At 37.1% G+C, this 20651-nt stretch overlaps 1 protein-coding gene across 3 annotated transcripts in view; it reads right to left on the bottom strand.

The window, feature by feature from the left end:
• The window catches only part of CEP162 (centrosomal protein 162), a 118469-nt gene that overhangs the window by 63751 nt on the left and 34067 nt on the right, over positions 1-20651 (bottom strand). For all 3 annotated transcript variants that reach the window (XM_032152005.2, XM_058434770.1, XM_032152013.2), the window contains 5 exons: positions 20140-20256; positions 14320-14511; positions 13114-13195; positions 7475-7757; positions 6029-6290 (listed from right to left, as the gene is read on the bottom strand). In XM_032152005.2, coding sequence (XP_032007896.1) covers positions 6029-6290; positions 7475-7757; positions 13114-13195; positions 14320-14511; positions 20140-20256 — 936 coding nt within the window. The remainder of the gene's footprint in view (positions 1-6028; positions 6291-7474; positions 7758-13113; positions 13196-14319; positions 14512-20139; positions 20257-20651) is intronic.

Genomic DNA, 20651 nt, shown 5'->3' with positions numbered 1-20651 from the left:
TGTGCATCTGTCTTTATAGTAGAATGATTTATAATCCTTTGGGTATATACCCAGTAATGGGATGGCTGGGTCAAAAGGTATTTCTAGTTCTAGATCCTTGAGGAATTGCCACACTGTCTTCCACAATGGTGGAACTAGTTTACAGTCCCACCAACAGTGTAAAAGTGTTCCTATTTCTCCACATGCTCTCCGGCATCTGTTGTTTCCTGACTTTTTAATGATCGCTATTCTAACTGGTGTGAGATGGTATCTCATTGTGGTTTTGATTTGCATTTCTCTGATGGCCAGTGATGATGAGCATTTTTTCACCTTTCTGTTGGCTGCATAAATGTCTTCTCTTGAGAAGTGTCTGTTCATATCCTTCACCCACTTTTTGATGGGGTTGTTTTTTCCTTGTAAATTTGTTTGAGTTCTTTGTAGATTCTGGATATTAGCCCTTTGTCAGATGAATAGATTGCAAAAATTTTCTCCCATTCTGTAGGTTGCCTGTTCACTCTGATGGTAGTTTCTTTTGCTGTGCAGAAGCTCTTTAGTTTAATTAGATATCCTACAGAAATACAAACTACCATCAGAGAATACTATAAACACCTTTACGCAAATAAATTAGAAAATCTGGAAGAAATGAATAAATTCCTGGACACATACACCATCCCAAGACTAAACCAGGAAGAACTTGAATCCCTGCATAGAACAATAACACGCTCTGAAATTGAGGTAATAATTAATAGCCTATCAACCAAAAAAAGTCCAGGACCAGACAGATTCACAGCCGAATTCTACCAGAGGTACGAGGAGCTGGTACCATTCCTTCTGAAACTATTCCAATCAATAGAAAAAGAGGGAATCCTCCCTAACTCATTTTATGAGGCCAGCATTATCCTGACACCAAAGCCTGGCAGAGACACAACAAAAAAAGAGAATTTTAGACCAATATCCCTGATGAACATCGATGCAAAAATCCTCAATAAAATACTGGCAAACTGAATCCAGCAGCACATCAAAAAGCTTATCCACCATGATCAAGTGGGCTTCATCCCTGGGTTGCAAGGCTGGTTCAACATATGCAAATCAATAAACATAATCCAGCATATAAACAGAACCAAAGACAAAAACCACATGATTGTCTCAATAGATGTAGAAAAGGCCTTTGACAAAATTCAACAGCTCTTCATGCTAAAAACTCTCAATAAATTAGGTATTGATGGGATGTATCTCAAAATAATAAGAGCTATTTATGACAAGCCCACAGCCAATATCATACTGAATGGGCAAAAACTGGAAGCATTCCCTTTGAAAACTGGCACAAGACAGGGATGCGCTCTCTCACCACTCCTATTCAACATAGTGCTGGAAGTTTTGTCCAGGGCAATCAGGCAGGAGAAAGAAATAAAGGGTATTCAATTAGGAAAAGAAGAAATCAAATTATCCCTGTTTGCAGACGACATGATTGTATATTTAGAAAACCCCATTGTCTCAGCCCAAAATCTCCTTAAGCTGATAAGCAACTTTAGCAGTCTCAGGATACAAAATCAATGTGCAAAAATCACAAGCATTCTTATACACCAATAACAGACAAACAGAGAGACAAATCATGAGTGAACTCCCATTCACAATTGCTTCAAAGAGAATAAAATACCTAGGAATAGAGCTTACAAGGGATGTGAAGGACCTCTTCAAGGAGAACTACAAACCACTGCTCAATGAAATAAAAGAAGACACAAACAAATGGAAGAACATTCCATGCTCATGGATAGGAAGAATGAATATCATGAAAATCGCCATACTGCCCAAGGTAATTTATACATTCAATGTCAACCCCATCAAGCTACCAATGACTTTCTTCACAGAATTGGAAAAAACTACTTTAAAGTTCATATAGAACCAAAAAAGAGCCCGCATTGCCAAGACAATCCTAAGCAAAAAGAACAAAGCTGGAGGCATGATGCTGCCTGACTTCAAACTATACTACAAGGCTACAGTAACCAGAACAGCATGGTACTGGTACCAAAACAGAGATACAGACCAACAGAACAGAACAGAGCCCTCAGAAATAATACCACACATCTACAACCAACTGATCTTTGACAAACCTGACAGAATAAGAAATGAGGAAAGGATTCCCTATTTAATAAATGGTGCTAGGAAAACTGGCTAGCCATATATAGAAAGCTGAAACTGGATCCCTTCCTTACACCTTATACAAAAATTAATTCAAGATGGATTAAAGACTTAAATGTTAGACCTAATACCATAAAAACCCTAGAAGAAAACCTAGGCAATACCATTCAGGACACAGGCATGGGCAAGGACTTCATGTCTAAAACACTAAAAGCAATGGCAACAAAAGCCAAAATTGTCAAGTAATTACTTTAAATAATGGCACATGAGCAGTACTTTATCCTTTTACACATGAAAAAAATTTGCTGGAATATGAAATTTAAACATGAAAACACTACAGAATTTGGAACCCATGAAACCTTCTTGAAATAGCAATGCATAAGAAAATTCAGTCAAAAAAGAAACCAATCAAAATAACTCCAGAATAGAGAAACTATGGCTAAGAGACAAGTGAAAAGCATTCAGTCTCTTTAGTAATCAGAACCAAGAAATAAATCCAAAAGCTGAGGGAAATTAAGGTTGTAGGACAGAATATACTAAATATACCTTAAAAATAAAATAAAAATGAATAGGAGGCATGTAAGTTGGGGATATAATATGCTTTATATTTCACAGAAGGCAAGGAATTGATTGGTAATGTCTAAAATTAAAAAAGTTAAGAAACAACACTACAGTTATGGCAATCTTTGAGTGTTTTTCATAATCTCTTCCCTTAAAGATTTTTCATAATCTTTTCCTTGTATTCTCAGATCTACAATTTCTTAGGAAGAAATTTCTTTTTCTTCTTATAGATATAAGTAAACCTAGATCTAATATCCTATTTTAAAAGAACCTGTAAAGTATAATCTCATTCTTATAAAATATTTTGTCCATTAATCCACATCTGCCTCTCTCCTTCCGTCCATTCATTTATATTTCCTTCTATTATATAAGTATATACATAGTGAGATGCATGGAATCTGCTCACCCAGCATAACAACAGTTGTTTCTGGCTAAATCATGGCTTTCTTCTTTTACTTTTCTGTAATTTTGAATTTTAAATAATAAGCATATATTAAGAATTTTTAATTCTTAATAAGAAAAGACAATAAGAATTTTTGTCTTTTCATGACAAAAAAAATACTTAGTCTAAAAATAAAACACAAGTTAGAGCCAAAGAAAATTAATCAAAACCAAAAAGGAAAACAACCACATGGCTGGTACTGCTAACTGCCAACCTTCTCTTCCTTCCTATTAATAAATATCTAATTCTGTCCTGAGCAGCAATGTACATAAACATACTCGACCCCCTCAACTCCATGCAACTGACGGCCACAAGATCAAAGGTCATTAAGATGGATGCAAAAACTTTCCTGATTAGGAAGTTGATGATTTGGCTGGCATCTACCTTTAACCTTTCACCCTACCGCATAGACAGGGTCCGGAGGCGGAGTAGCCATTGTGACAGTTAAGACAACAGTCACATACTAGGGATTTTGCATCAGGAAAGACAAAGGGATCTGGTTCCTAGCACAGCTTTCCAGCCATGAACTGCCTATCTCTGGACTCTTTGTGCATAAAAGAAAAGATGCCTTTAATTTGGTTAAGTTCCAGTAGTTGGGCTTTTTCTTCATCCTAACCAATGTTGATTTTAATTTTAACTGCATTCTGTATATTTTCTGAACACTAATCTCATCTCAAACTCTGTTTCTTGGAGAACTCAACCTTTGACAAGTAACCACTATCCCAAAGGAATTACAGTTCCTCTGAATAAAACTAAAACTGCTCTGGGCAATTCTTCAATAAAAAACAGATTAAAAACATCATACTTAATAGTCTAATGAGAAAAAGTAGTTCAGTATAAAAACATTTATGGTCCATCATTATACTTTACTATAAATTTTAATGATGTGTTTTATTTTTATTTTGGATGTCACAAATGCTATACAATTTTAAAATATGAAAAATGAGTTTAAGAATATTATTTCACTTTACTCATAAAAATATTAGTCTTCATCTAGCAACTTCCTCATCAGTCCTCTCATTTCTTTTTCACTCACTGTGACATTACCTCTGTCTTCATTCTTGGTCATTTCAACATACTCACAGGTGATCCTTTTAACTCCCTGGCTTTTGGTTCCTTGAACTTCTTTCCATCTCAGATACTAATTCCCATCGGCATAGTTTAGGTCTTTCCTAGACTATCATCAGTAATGCAACCACTCCCTAGTCTCATTCCCTCATCTAATCACCTACTATGACTATCATCTCTGTTTTCCCACCTCACAACCTCTGGTACCCAGATTCCAATAATCCTTTGACCCCACTAGGACTCACAGTTGATGGATCGTACCTGTTGCACATTGTGTCACACTCCCTTGATGCCCTTTCTTCCTTCATTGCTCAACTTAAATTCCATTGTCAACCATTTTAATCACTTTTACACACATCATCAGCTTCACTTGGCAAAAATGTATTTCTTGGTAAACCCAACTGTTTTACCAAGTACACCTGGTTTAACAGTTGGTTAAACAACTTGGTTATTTAACTTGTTAAATGACAACTTAATTGTTATTTAAATTTAAATTCATGATCACTAACTTTAATTAGACTGTCTTGGCTCCTGACAGTCTAACTCTCCTAGATGGCTACTTCATATCTTCTCTTTTCTCTTGTAACCTCCAAAACACCTTTGCCTATTCTTCTCGCTCATCTAATGATACTGCTTTCTATTTCTCAGAGAAAACTGGAGCTATCACAAAAAGCATTCTCTCCTCACCACATCTAACCACCTGCCAGCATATACTCTCCCTTCCTATCTGCCTCCACAGTTCCTAGAATGCAGGAACTAGCCATGTTACTGTCTAATGGCAACCTTTCTTCCACTGTGCACCAGATCCCATTACAGCTCCTCTACTCAAAAACATTGCCAAAGCAATTCTTCCCTCACTCTCGTACATTGTCAATTATTTTTCTATCAAATCTTTCTTAACATCATACAAACAAAACAATCATTTATTTCATAAAAACAAAGCAAAGCCAAAATGTTCTTGGTCTCACCTTCCATCTCAGCTACTGGCCCATTAGTTTGCTGCCTTTTACAGCAACTATCTATAGCGTGGTCTACAACTTGAAGCACCATTCCACTCCTCCTATTCCCGCTTACTGCCATTTAATTTGCCTTTTACAAACACCTCTCCATGGAAACTCCTTGTCCACTTTATTGATCACCCCCTCCTTGCTAACCCGAAAGAGCAGTTCTCAGTCCTCATCTATCGTAATCTCTCAGCAGTAAATAACAGAGCAGTCCTTCTCAATATACTTTCTTGACTTGCAGGATTCCACGTGCTCTCAGGATGCTTTCAACCTCCCTCTGTTTCCTTTGCAGGTTCCTCTTCTTCTGCCTGATCTCTTCAGGTTGGCAAGATCGGCGGCCTCAGGCCTTGGCTTGCTCCTTTCCCTCTATCTATGCTCACGCTTTTGGTACTCTCAATCAGATTTCAACAACTCCCAAATGGTATCTATAATCCATATTTCCCTCCTGAACTCCAGACTTTTACATCTGACTGCCTCCTTGTCACTTCTGCTTGCATGTTGAATAGACATCTCAAAACTACCATTTCAAAAATTAAACTCCCAGTTTTCCCCCAACTCTCAAATCTATTCCCCATTCCAGCTGAGTGTAACTCCATTCTTCCAGTTGCTCAAGCCAAAAATCTTAGCAACCCAAAACCAATTCTTCAGATTTTTGGTTCTACCTTCTAATATATCCTTATCTAACCACTTTTCATCACCTCTACTGCCACCACTCTAGGTCAAGCCCTGTTGCCTCCTGCAAATTGAATCTTACAAATGGAATGTGGTACCTTAATTCTCTTCCATGGAAGCAAAGAAAGTAAAACAATATACTAAATAAAGAGTATATGATTACCTTTTTTCCTAGGTTGATTGGAGGTGGAAATTGATCTCAAGTTTTTGCTTTTTATAATGCCCTCTGAAGTTTTCTTTTCAAGAGTAGAAAACATCTTGAGTGGTGAACTCGGTTTGCCATAGCCTGAGCTCCTAACTGATGCATACAATCCACTCTGAGGTTTCCTTTTAAGTAAAGGAGGTGCACTTCTGGCCTTCTTGTATGGTACCTGTTTACCCATTACAGCCCCTTCTTCTTCAGAACTAAGTTGAGATCTGTAAGTCTGTACACAACAAGCAAAAGCTCTTTAGTACCTAAACTTTAACTACTGTTGTAAATGAATATTTCATAGATGGCAAAACAATAGTGATTATCAAATAATGTAGTTTGTAAAAGGCAAACTACCATAGTTAAGTTCTTTCAGTCTAATACATCAGAATTTTAGTATTTTGAAGCAGACCTTCAAAGTTAGCATTGAAACAAAGTAAAGCAAAATAATAAAGCAAAATTAGCTTGCCAGAAACCAAGATGTGTAATTACTTGAAAGAACACAGCAGAAAGAACATATTTTGAAATGACATAAAATCTTATTTAATTTGTTATCTGAACTTCTCAAGATGCTTTAAAAATTTTTATTAATGCCTTGCCTTATTCCACAAAGAACTGGAGATGACTTAAATACATAATTCAAAATTATAAAATACAAGTAGAATGTCTGAATATGGGAACTATAAAGCAGAAGAGATCAAGAATACAGGAAAAAGAATCAGTAAAACGTAAATTTCTTCGCAGGTGTTAACTGCTTTCCTATAAAATGTCAGCTTAAAAAACACAAATGACGGGAAAGACTGAACAGTGCATACTACAATGATGAATAAACTTTTATACTATTTAAATTCTGGATTATATTTTATTCAAAAAAAAAGGAAAAAACGTATAAAGAATGGATTCTAAAAGCAAGCTAATGTTATGGTGGTATTTTTGAATTTGGGGATTGGTTAGCATTGTAATAAATATCACTCAAAAATATCCAAGATCTACTGTGGAGGTTAGTGTATAATCAATCCCACTAGTTTAAAAAGCACAAGGCCGGGCGCGGTGGCTCACGCTTGTAATCCCAGCACTTTGGGAGGCTGAGGCGGGCGGATCACGAGGTCAGGAGATCGAGACCACGGTGAAACCCCGTCTCTACTAAAAGTACAAAAAATTAGCCGGGTGTGGTGGCGGGCGCCTGTAGTCCCAGCTACTCGGAGAGGCTGAGGCAGGAGAATGGCATGAACCCGGGAGGTGGAGCTTGCAGTGAGCCGAGACTGCGCCACTGCACTCCAGCCTGGGCGACAGAGCGAGACTCCGTCTCAAAAAAAAAAAAAAAAAAAAAAAAAAAAAGGCACACACCTACCAATAGTACTTATATACTTTACATAACTATGGTTCTCAATATCTCAAATCAATTTAGATTATACTTACTTTATTAATTTTGTCATCCTGAGATAATGATGAAGAATTAACAGGTATTTTTTTCCTCAAAATATTAAGGTACATTTTATCAACATGTTCTTCTGTGGCAGTTACTTGTGGACAGCTGTTTTCCATACTGTCATTTGTGGTCTTTTGTAAAATCACATTCTCATCATTTTTGTCAAAAAAAAGGTTCACATGTTGCGAGTCTTGAGACATAATATTTGGGTTCATCTTCAGGGGTAAAGAGCTAAAAAATTCAGTTTCTTTTCTTGTGGCCACTTTCTCAGAGCTATAAAACAAAACAGGACACAGATAATGAACCCTACGTAACAGCTCTTCAAATATCAGTAATAACCACATGTGCATGTGTACACGCAGATACACTATATATATGAGTTGCTAACTATTCAAATTAAGTTACTGATGTTAAATACATTATTTACAATTTTGATTAACAGAGTATACTCATGTAGTATAATTGCTTTTAATTTCAAATAATAATTTTAATGCAGTATAATGCAAAGGATTATAAAGGTGATGCTGAGATCTATTTTAGAGAAAGACCAAACCAAACAAGACTGAGATTGCTTTTGTAGAAGAAAAGTAAAATATAAATTTCTAAGTGAACTTTTTGTAATATATCTTTTATCTACAATTTCTTATAAAGTCAACATGCATTTGAAATAAGAAAAATATTTTAAACATTTCTAGAAGAAACTAAAGAAATAATCATAAATTTATATTAAGGAGGCATAGAGTATAAATACTAAAAAAGCATACATTTAATCACAGTATAGGCCAAATTTTAATGTAAAACAGAAAAATCACTAGGCTTTGAAAAGAAAATCATTTCTGTGGTTTAAAACATTTAAATGTAACAATTCAATTAGATATTAAAAATCTAGAAGATACAACATAAGGAAATGTTTTAAATGTGGTTAAATATTGGCAAACAACAGGGTCTCCAAAAATATGGGAACTGTTAGTCTTAAAATATTTAATCATGTGTCAATTAGGCCATTTAATTTTGTAATTTATAAAATAAGATTAAAGAATGTTTAAGAGGCTACCATTTTCATATAATGTAGATTGGCTTGTTGGTAACTGCTAGAAGCTTCTAAAGCAGCTGGAATCATCAGAAATATAATAGTTCTTTCCTTCTTCATAGCAGCAGAACCTGGCTAGATGCTAATCAAAATTGTTTCTCGTTCTTGCTGGGTACCAACTAAACTACATTTCCTTGCCAACTTCCATCTAGATGGGACCATTTACTAGTTCTTCCCTTTAGAATGTGAGTGCTATGATGCTAAGAACCCAACTTATTTGTTACTGGCTTAGTTGTCAGTTTAGGATGGCAGGAAACTGATAACTAGAGTCTGGAGAGACGGCAGCCTATGTTTTACAGTGGCAAAACATTGCTAAACTGTCATCTACAAAAGTTTATAAGGCAGACCACATGCCAGCCAACCATGGAGAACTAAGAGAAATGACTGGAAAGAACAAGGAGTTAAGTGCTGGCTACTATTAGCTTCTTTTGACAAGATATTACCAAAAAACTGATGAGCTCAACACAGAATGAGCTGGTTTGTAAGCAGAATTTAAAGAGAATAGAAAGAATCTAGAAACTCTAGAAATGGGTTCTCTCTCTGTGTAGACTCAATCTGTAAGATTCAGCCTTGAAGAATGCTATGAAAAAGCAAGATTTCAAGAGACTTCTTGGTTGAAAAGAGTGACTGACCCCGTCCCTTAGCAAAGATCATATTAAGAGTGTCATCCAGAGTGAGACTCCGTCTCAAAAAAAAAAAAAAAAAAGAGTGTCATCTTCACATTTAAGGTATTGTTTCCCCAAATATCCAGATAACTGCATATAAACGCAGAGAAAAAAATTAGAGGAACAAGGAATCAAAGAATAAAGCAGATTTAAAACCCTTCTCTAGCAAAGAACTTTTTTTTTTTTTTTTTAACTTTTATTCCAGGTTCAGGGATATGGGTATTGTTCACGGGGATTTGGTGTTCAGACTATTTCACACCCAGGTAATAAGCATAGTACCCAATAGGTAGTTTTTCGATCTTCACCCTCCTCCCAACCTCTCAAGTAGGCCCCAGTGTCTGTTGTTCTCATCTCTCTGTCCATATGTACTTGATGTTTAGTTCCCACTAATAAGTGAGAACATACAGTATTTTGTTTTCTGTTCTTGAGTTAGTTTGCTTAGCATAATGGCCTCTAGCTCCACCCATGTTGGTGCAAAGGATGTGATCTCATTCGTTTTTATGGCTGCATGGTATTCCATGATGTATATGTACCACACTTTCTTTATCCAGTCTACCACTGATGGGCATTTAGGTTGATTCCATGTCTTTGCTCTCGTGAACAGTGCTGCAATGAACATATGCATGCATACGTCTTCATGGTAGAACAATTTACATTCCTTTTGGTATATATCCAATGATGAGATTGCTGGTTGAATAGTAATTATGCTTTAAGTTCTTTGAGAAGTCGCCAAACTGCTTTCCACAATAGCTGAACTAATTTACATTCCCACCAGCAGTGTATAAATGTTCCCTTTTCACTGCAACCAGCATTTTTTTTTGTTTTTTTACTTTCTAATAATAGCTATTCTGACTGGTGTGAGATGGCATCTCATTGTGGTTTTAATTTGTATTTCTCTAATGATTAGTGATGTTGAGCATTTTTTCAAATGCTTGTTGGCTGCACGTCTTCTTTTGAAAAATGTCTGTTCGTGTCCTTGCCCACTTTTTTTTTTGAGATGGAGCACTCTGTTACCAGTCTGTAGTGCAGTGGTGTGACCTTGGCTCACTGCAACCTCTGCCTCTTGGGTTCAAGCAATTCTCCTGCCTCAGCCTCCCGAGTAGCTGGGACTATAGGTGCATGCCACATGCCCAGCTAATTTTTGTATTTTTAGTAGAGACGGGCTTTCACTATGTTGGCCAGTATGGTCTCCATCTCTTGACCTCATGATCCGCCTGCCTCAGCCTCCCAAAGTGCTGGGATTACAGGCGTGAGCCACTGTGCCCAGGCTACTTTTTAATGAGGTTGTTTTTTGCTTGTAAATTTGCTTAAGTTCCTTACAGATTCTGGGTAGCAAAGAACTCTAAGTTTCATTACTGGTACATGGAATTCACTGGGACCAAAGCGATTACTAAGTTACAAAACTTTCTGAAAGACTATAATGTGAAAGAAACCATAACCCTGTTCGAAAGAAAAAAAAAAAAAAGAAACCCAAAAGCCAGTGACCGGGAACCTTAAAACTACCTGTAGGCAGGAAGTGGATTGAGAAGGGAGTGTATCCCCCAAGATGGGCATACCCCTCAACCTAAAATTCACTTCAGTTGTAGCCAATGGTGATAACATACAAGACAAATCCTCCAAGGAATGGAATGAGGGGCTATATAGAAAAACTGGGTTAAGGTAGCCCCTTCTCAATAGAATAATAACCTAATCAAGGAAAGTCCCTATTCCCGAGGTAGGGGGCCTTTAGAAGTTCTTTTCAGTGGTTCTCAAAGTTGTAACATTGATTGCTGTGTTTTCCTCATACTTTTCCTTGCTGAAAGGGCATATCTACTGCAGTTCCACCATTATATACTGGGATGGGGGTGAGGAAGTATATAAGCCTGTCTTTTTAATTCATCCATTGGTAGACGATGAGGAGCCGTACTCAAACCTGATGGAGAGCACTGCGCTTCACCTGCAAATCCTGGCCCTTCAGATGCGTACAGTCCTGAATGGGACTTGGGGCTGTCTGCTTGGGGAAGGGGATAAGTTGGTCTGTGTATGAAGAACAGTGAAATTGATATTTTGTTATTAGAAAGGTATATCCTGGCAGAGACTGACTAGATACAGACCAAACTCATTTTTCTTTCTTGGCACAGAAACAAACCACATTTCACAGCCTCCTTGGACCTAGTTAGGTAGATGTGCTGGTTCCTACCAATGGCATGTGAGCTGAAATGGTATGAAACTTCCGTGTTAAGGCAGTTAAAAGAAAGGACGCAAAACCATTCTCTTTCTTTCCTTACTGACTGGTTGGATGATGTCATAACAATCCTAAAACTATGTGTTGATGACAGAAGCAGCCTGGGTTCCTAAATGACTGTGTGGAGCAGAGCCCTAATCCAACCCCACTGACCCACAAGGGATAGTGATGTGAGCAAGAAATACATTTTTGATGATAAGCTACTAAGATTTCAAGGATTATGTTATAGCAGCTAGGGTCATTTACTCCATAGTTTACTAAAAAATTTTTAGGTATGTGTACTAAAGATTACTGACATTTCTGTTACATACGATTACTGTTATACCTTCAATATAAGTATATATGTTTTAAGCTTTTAAACACAAATGTAAAAATCTGTTTTAGAATTCCTATTACTGAAATGGTTTTACCTATAACAACAAAGAGACAAGATGTGTAAGAAAATCTCTTTAGTTACCACTAACATATCCCCAAACAGCAATGATGAGTGGGCACAATCTCTCCTTTAAAAATACTAATTAGCATTACAGATCAATGGAAGACTACTAGACTTAGCATTGAAGTGAATGAATTTTAGTGTAAGGTTCACTGCATCATTTTTTTCTCAACTCGCACAAATGTAGAAACAAGGCCAGGAAATCACCACATGTGGATTTACATCATGAGGATATAGTATAGGAAGGGGGCTCAAAACATGTCTGTTGAAGACACAAATGACAACATGAATGGATGACAGGCTATTTCACAGAAGTATTTTATGGAGATCAAAGACCTGACAATATAAGTGGTTAGGCACATGGATGGCCTGTGTTCCTGGTCTACATCTATATGACCTTGGGCAATGGCTTTATTTATTTTAACCTCTTAGGCTTCAATCTCCTTGTCTATGAAATAGGGATAATAATGAACTATAACCCATGGAGATGCTGTAAAGTTAAATGAAATTATATATGTAAAGTATTTGCCCAAAGTAAATGTGAAAAATGTTAGCTGTTATCATCTACCAGTAAACTGGGTTCATCTCAGTTTCATTTCTTGAATTATGGGCACAAAGATGCCTTCTCTACTTGTTGTGAGGATCATGTGGGAGACTGGACATGACATTTCAGTGCTACATAAAAGCAACGCTGTCTATGACAAGGTTACTGTGACGTGTTACTCCGTGTTGAAGAACGACAGTGGGTCACACATACTTCCACTAAACTGTATTGGACCTGAAGCATTTTAATGAGGACTCTTGTGGCTACAAAACTCACCCTGTGAGATGACGGCCAGTCTGTGACTAAATCAAAACTAACTGGTTTATAAAGAAGGAAATCTATGACTCATAAACAGAATAAAATTCACTTTCTCCCTCATCGTGAATGAACTGTTCTGGCACTATTTAAAGCTGAGAAGACTGTATTTTTCAGTGAAAACCTTTAGGACTATTTAGTGGCAGCAGTTTTTTTATAGCATCTATTTATTTTTCATTTAGCCCTAGAATTTTGATGACTTGAGTAAGGACAAATACAAAACGAAGACAGTTATGACTCACAGGTAGATTCAAGCTAATATTAGTCATTAATCATTCACTAGGAATGATTACATAGACCAATCAATGACTATAAAAGTTTCCAATGACAAAACAATAAATAAAAAAATTCATACCTGACAGGTTGTAAATCAAAACCACTGATCCCAAAGGAATCTATTCTGATAGGTTTCATCAGCTCCTCTACTGTGGGCAGATCTAAGAGGCAGAAAAAAAGTAGAAACAAAAAATGTTATGTAGGTTGCTTAATTTACATGTGTAATAACACCAAAATTATATTTTCTGTGACACAGTTAACAAAACGGTACATGCAATAAACCTGGTTTTCCGTCTTGTTTCTTTATACCAGGAAAACTTCCTTTCTTATGAAATATCAAATAAATATCTCAAATATCAATATCAAATATATTTATCAAAAAACATCTATACACACACACACGCTAAGTACATTATTTGGTTGATCCTGAAATACCGTTCTCTAACAAAATACAACTTTAATATATGTACATGCAAAAGAGTAAAAAGTGTCCCTTTAAGTGACTTCTTAATTTGATCAAGGCATATTAGAAAAGAAACTGGGCCGGGTGCAGTGGCTCATGCCTGTAATCCCAGTGCTTTGGGAGGCCAAGGCGGGTGGATCACCTGAGGTCAGGAGTTCGAGAGCAGCCTGACCAACATGGTGAAACCCCATGTCTACTAAAAAGACAAAAATTAGCTGGGCGTGGCAGCAGGCACAGGTGGGCAAGATTTTTGGGTGGTGGGGAGCAGTGAGTGATTGGCCATGATCCAGCCTGGGTGGCAGAGCAAGATCCAAAAAAGCAACTGAAATTTTATTTTGTGTTTGGCTCTAATTTTATAGTTCAGCCAATGATTCCTGTATTTCATTTGAAAAAATCTTTTTTTTTTTTTTGAGGCAGAGTCTCACTCTGTTGCCAGGCTGGAGAAGCAGTGGCGTGATATTGCCTCACTGCAACCTTCGCCTCCCGGGTTCAAGTGATTCTCCTGCCTCAGCCTCCCAAGTAGCTGGGACTACAGGCGTGCGCCACCATGCCCAGCTAATTTTTGTATTTTTAGTAGAGATGGGGTTTCACCATGTTGCCCAGGATGGTCTCAATCTCTTGACCTCGTGATCCACCCACCTTGGCCTCCCAAAGTGCTGGGATTATAGGCGTCAGCCACCTCGCCTGGCTGAAAAAATCTCTTTAATTAAGCTCAGAGACTGAGAAACAATCACTACAGCAAATTGCATTTTAATTATATTACACTAAAAACTCTTTAGAAAGGATATCAAATAATTGAAAAATTCATCTATAAGTTTTTACCAGATTCCATAGTAGAGATGTTTTTTGAATTCTCTTCATTTTCTTGAGGATGACCTTTCACTGAGCTCGTGATATCTTCCACTGTGTTACTCTCAATTTTTTGTTTGTCTTCATCTCCCAATGAATGGGCTATATGACAATAAGCCTGATGTAGGGCTTCAATGTCACCACTGCTTTGTCCATAAGAAACACCTGTTGAAATAAATGTAATCACCAGAAATAATTACATCACAAATACATGAGAACTATAAAACACTAATATCATTCCTTAACCTGTTAGGAATATAAAAGCAGAGTTAAGTACCAACTAGGTAACTTGCAGCTATGGCCTACCAGCATGGATTCATAGCAGGCTCAACAACTCTTTTAGCAAATTGAGGCATGTCCTGATGTGGTAAGTATAAAATCTGCCTTCACTCATCATTGCTCTTTCTCCTACTATTCTTAATCGACCCCCTCTGCATAACTATTCTTAAGTTTCCCAAACTGAAAAATTCCTTTGAAGGATTCTACCTCTTCTTTACCATTACCATTCTCTCTGCTTCTCTGTTCCACCAAGCATCCTGTCATCTGCACTTTTTCAACCACAATGAATTCACTCCTCCAACTTTGCAATCCAATGTATTCCAACATCCTGCTAAAGCTGCTATGATCAAAAGCAATTTCCTAATGACCAACTCCATTTGTCTTTAGTTCTCTTGAACTATGTGACACATCTAATATTATCTTTTTCACTTTATCTTAGCCAAAAGGCAGAGAAGTCATACGTTGTTTTCTTCCTGGTAACTGTTTCTTCTGCATGCCTTCTTCTTTTTGTTATTACCACAATTTTGATGGCAATTTTCTATCTCTTATGGTCTGTAGTTCATTTCAGGGCTCTATCTTCAGCCCTCTTCTTTTGAATGCCTCACTTACTAGTTTCTTGGCCTGGCTAACTTCATGACTTTTAGTTTCAACTATTACCCATATGCTTATGACTCCCAAATCTATGTCTTGTGTCCTTATAACTCTTTTCTGAATATCAACTTAACAGACATCTAGATTGCCCCATATCACATCTACATATACCCCCCAACTGAATTCATTATATTCCCTACTAAAACTTGTTCTACTACCAGCATTTCCTAATCACATCACTATTTACTCAGTCAAAATAGAAACCTTGATGTCATCATTCACTCTTCCTTCCCTATTAGCCTTCTGATATGGTTTGGCTGTGTCCCCACCCAAATCTCATCTTGAATTATAACTCCCACAATTCCCATGTATCATGGGAGGGACCTGGTAGGAGGTGATTGAATTATGGGGGTGGGTCTTTTCTGTGCTGTTCTCATGATAGTGAATGAGTCTCATGAGATCTGTTTTTAAAAAACAGGAGTTTCCCTGCACAAGCTCTCTTTGCCTGCCGCTATCCATGTAAGATGTGACTTGCTCCTCCTTGCCTTCTGCCATGATTGTGAGGATTCCCCAGCCATGTGGAACTGTAAATACAATAAACTCTTTTTCCTGTATAAATTACCCAGTCTTGGGTATGTCTTTATCAACAGCATGAAAATGGACTAATATACCTTCTCTTTCCACCAACTGACAAATTCTAGAAAAAAGAATTCAAATAATTTAATGATAATAATGATTGCACATTTTTGAGTACTTTCTTACTCATTTTCTAATTTTCATTACTAACAAGTGGAATTTTCAAAATTAGAGGAAAATAATGAATCATGGAAGAGAGGAAAAAAGGAAAACAAGTGACTAATCTCTTCATACCCATGGTTAATTAACCAGTTATTAAAAATAAAATAGTTTATATAGTCTCATCTCTCTGTATATACAATGTAAGTTGTGTATATACACAGCTTCTAAACAGAAGAGATAGCCAAATGCTACATATAAGATTGTGTAAGAATGCCTTACAATGGTATGTCTTTCTAGCTAGTGCTTCAGGTCCCCATGGCTACATGAAATATACCCTAATAACAAGTTTGCTTAAATAAAATAAAAACAGAAGAGGATACTGCTAAGGAAGAACTGTCACAGTTGAAGGGCAGAGATTTTCAAGATGACATGAGGAAAAAGGTCTTGCTTGTAACATGAATGAAAGAGGTCATTAATTTTCAGGAAAAAAGGAAAAGCACACGGTGTCTTTTTTTTCCTCTATAGAAATATTAGGTTGAGCAAGTATCTGCTGAGCATATATAAAAGAAATGACTTCAGTGGTAAAGACCATAGTAGTATCAAATGCTCATACCTAATTTAGTAGGTATGAGGTGTCAGAAAGAATAGGGTCTAGGCTTTTAAGCAACAACAGTGCAAACATGCAGAAAAACAAATGACCTAAAAGTGAGAAATGAGAAATGAAAAAAAAAGAGGTAGGAGAGGCTGCTCAAAAAATGGCAGGAAAATGATACCTTTCTAACTTGAGTTATTAACCTAAGTCATATTAAAATTAATTTAATGGGTATGTAACTTTTTTCCATGCATATCATGAAAACGGGTTCCTTATCTGCCTTTTACATTGAAAACAGAAGACTCTGTAGTTATTTTATGTATTATTATTAGAAGTCAAAAGCTCCCATATTTTTCAACTTTAGAAAATTGAAGCTGGGCACAGCGGCTCATGCCTGTAATCCCAGCACTTTGGGAGGCCAAAGCAGGTGGATCACCTGAGGCCAAAAGTTCAAGACCAGCCTGGCCAACATGGTGAAACCCCATCTCTACTTAAAAAATACAAAAATTACCCAGGCGTGGTGGGGTGCACCTGTAATCCCAGCTACTCGGGAGGCTGAGACAGGAGAGTCACTTGAACCCAGGAGGTGGAGACTGTAATGAGCAGAGATCATGCCACTGCACTCCAGCCTGGGTGACAGAGCAAGATTCTGCCTCAAAAAAAAAAAAAAAAAAGAGAAAATTGAGAAGTGCCAAGTACTATTTTGCAGAGGAAAGGGTCTAGTTTCATGGAGCAACACTGTCATCCTCTGACGACTCCAGTAATGCAGGCATAGCACAAAATGGTACTTGCCTGTGAGACAAATGAAAATAAGTGAAAGATTAGATTTAGCTTGATGTTAGGAAATCTTAAGTTTTATATTTACTAACCTCTTTGATACAGCAAAGCACAAAGAATTTCACAAATAATGTTTTTAACAAAAGAGAATCTTTGACAATGTTTAAAGTTAGCCAATGTTTGAAAATTAACCAACGTTTGTAAAAGTTAGCTGCTTAATACATCAAGTGGCATGATAAAAGAAAACAAAAACCCCACTGAACTTTTCAGTTCTTAAACCTAGTTCACATACTCATTTGAAGACTTTCAAGTATATATTTTATTTATTTATTTATTTATTTATTTTTTGAGATGGAGTCTTACTCTGTCGCCCAGGCTGGAGTGCAGTGGCATGAACTTGGCTCACTGCAACCTCTGCCTCCCAGGTTCAAGCGATTCTCCTGCCTCAGCCTTCCGTGTAGCTGGGATTACAGGCATGTGCCACCATGCCTGGCTAACTTTTTGTATTTTTTAGTAGAGACCGGGTTTCATCATGTTGGTCAGGCTGGTCTCGAACTCTTGACCTCAGGTGATCTGCCCGCCCCGGCCTCATAAAGTGCTGGGATTACAGGCGGGAGCCATTGCACCTAGCTAAAGACTTTAAAGTATATATTTTAAATACCAGAAATTCAATATCCCGCAGCCAACAAGTGTTTATACCGTATAACTCTAGGTTCTCTACTATAGCATGTATTATTAACAGAGGGTTGACATAAATAATAATGATAGGAACAACAACAAAGTTGCAACTGTTTAGCGAATCTTAAAAATGTACTATGTACTATATATTATCTCAGTTGACCATCATGAGCGTTCATTTTAAAGAAGAGAAAACATGCTTAGAGGTACTCATTATCCAATGTCACAAAGCTGGTAAGTGGCAAGCTTTAAGTTTTAAAAACTTAACATTATAATAGAACCTAATCTGCATACTCAAATGTACCATTTATGTAACTGTAATAATCTGAAGACATTATGTAATTGTAATATTTTAAATAATTTTTGCTTTCTTTTTTACTTGTTTTAATGCACATCTCAGAATAAAGTTTCTCTGGTCATCCTGAACACATGAACTTCCTATAAAATACTGTCAATCAGAAAAGTTGAAGCTGTACAATGGCCTTTCAAAAAAATTCATGTCTGCCTACTGAAAACTGTGCAAGAGGACAGACTATCAAAGCACGCATGTGACATGGTTCCTTAAATCAACGGCAGTAAAACTGGGGGACATGCACTCAGCACATGCTTACATCATGGGGGAATACTCAGTTGGGCAACAAGTGAGTAATGTGTCTCGATGGGAAAATTATGTCTTATAGTTGTAATTTTTTTACCTTTATATTTTAAAAAGAAAGTGGATGTAACAAGTCAAAAGAGTGGTGACTCTTGGAAAGACAGTGACTACAAATAAGAGATGTGATGGATATTGTGGTTTAGGTCCTCTTGTTTTTTTATCTGGTTGCTGATTACATGGGTGTGCTCAGTATTTCAAAATTCACTGAGTTGCACAATTGTGATACCACAAAATTTTCTATAGGTATACTATGTATCAATTAAAAAGTAAAAAGCAAAAAAAAAAATGCAAGCTGATGACGGTTAGTGATTTCTTAGTTGGTTAGCAATTTCTATTACTCTTTTTTATCAAGGGTCTGAATTGGTTTAGTTAACCAGTATCCATAGACTGCAAAGCAAGCTGATTAAAAAGTTCCCATTTACAGCTATTTATGTGATAAAATAAGAATATTTGTATACTATTCAACAAAAACAAAAAACAAACACACTGGAAGGCTGATGGTGATATGAGACCGTAACAAATCTCAATAGTTTCTAATTTCAAAAATTCCAAAAGACCCTTACTGTCCTCACTTATTTTATGAACAAATGTAACAAATATAAGTTTAAATATTTATCCTGATAAATTATCATTTTTACCTATGAGAGAGTTCTACATAAGATTTCAACTGGGCTGGGCGTGGTGGCTTGCGCCTGTAATCCCAGCACTTTGGGAGGCCGAGGCGGGCAGATCACAAGATCAGGAGATCAAGATCATCCTGGCTAACATGGTGAAACCTTGTCTCTACTAAAAAAATACAAAAATATTAGCCAGGTGTGGTGGCGGGTGCCTGTAGTCCCAGCTACTCGGGAAGCTGAGGCAGGAGAACGGCATGAATCCGGGAGGTGGAGCTGGCAGTGAGCCGAGATAGCTCCACTGCACTCCAGCCAGGGTGACAGAGCGAGACTCTGTCTCAAAAAAAAAAAAAGAAATAGATTTCAACTGAAGATCTGAAGATGTGCATTCCACTGCTTTAAAAAATTTTGAAAAGGCATTATCTCAAAGACCTTTATAAGCTCTAGGAAAGCCTAGGTGGTCTCAGGTATTTCAGAATTTGGGGATGGGGTGTAGCTTTTCCCTAGAGAAAGAACTATGGAAAAGCACAATGAGACCAAAGTCCCATTTCTCTTACACATGGCAGATTTAACTGAATACTCTGGAGAGGCACAGAAAATTAGTTAACGTTCACCTACAGTGCCACACTATTATCAACAGCATTTATTCATTAATAAATATTTAAAACCTCACTTTACTTGGCCTACTAGCATTGTGTCACCATTAGCAAGTTCCAATTATTTAAATTATTATATATGGTAGAAAAATGTCAGATTTAAAGTTTTCATTATCAATATAGTTATTATATATACATTTCCTTAGAAATGCAGTCAATTATTCATAAAGCATTCCATATTTAGAGAACAGTCAGGTTTCTAAACATTTTTACCTGTTCCTGTCATTTCATTCTCAGTCATTTCTGGTAGGCCCCTTGGCTTAGGTGTTATTTTATCTTGTTCATCAAGATTGACCTCTGCAACAGAGTCTAATGAATCAAGCAGCACAACTGGAAGAATATAAAAGAAAAATATAAGGAATGGAGACAAACTCAGTGGTTCTGTTGATCTAATAAAATTATTTTAAATATATGCAATGCAGGCTGGGTGCAGTGGCTCATGCCTGTAATCCCAGCACTTTGGGAGGCCAAGGCGGGCAGATCACGAGGTCAGGAGATCGAGACCATCCTGGCTAACATGGTGAAACCCCGTCTCTATTAAAAATACAAAAAATTAGCCAGGCGTGGTGGCAGGCGCCTGTAGTTCCAGCTACTTGGGAGGCTGAGGCAGGAGAATAGTGAGAACCCGGGAGGTGGAGCTTGCAGTGACCCAAGATCGCACCATTGTACTCCAGCCTGGACAACAGAGCGAGACTATCACACACACACACACACACACACACACA

The sequence above is a fragment of the Hylobates moloch genome, unplaced genomic scaffold, assembly GCF_009828535.3.
Source record: "Hylobates moloch isolate HMO894 unplaced genomic scaffold, HMol_V3 SCAFFOLD_2, whole genome shotgun sequence".
Classification (NCBI taxonomy): domain Eukaryota; kingdom Metazoa; phylum Chordata; class Mammalia; order Primates; family Hylobatidae; genus Hylobates; species Hylobates moloch.
The sequence above is the reverse complement of the archived record's forward strand: the minus strand, read 5'-3'. Positions and strand labels throughout refer to the sequence as shown.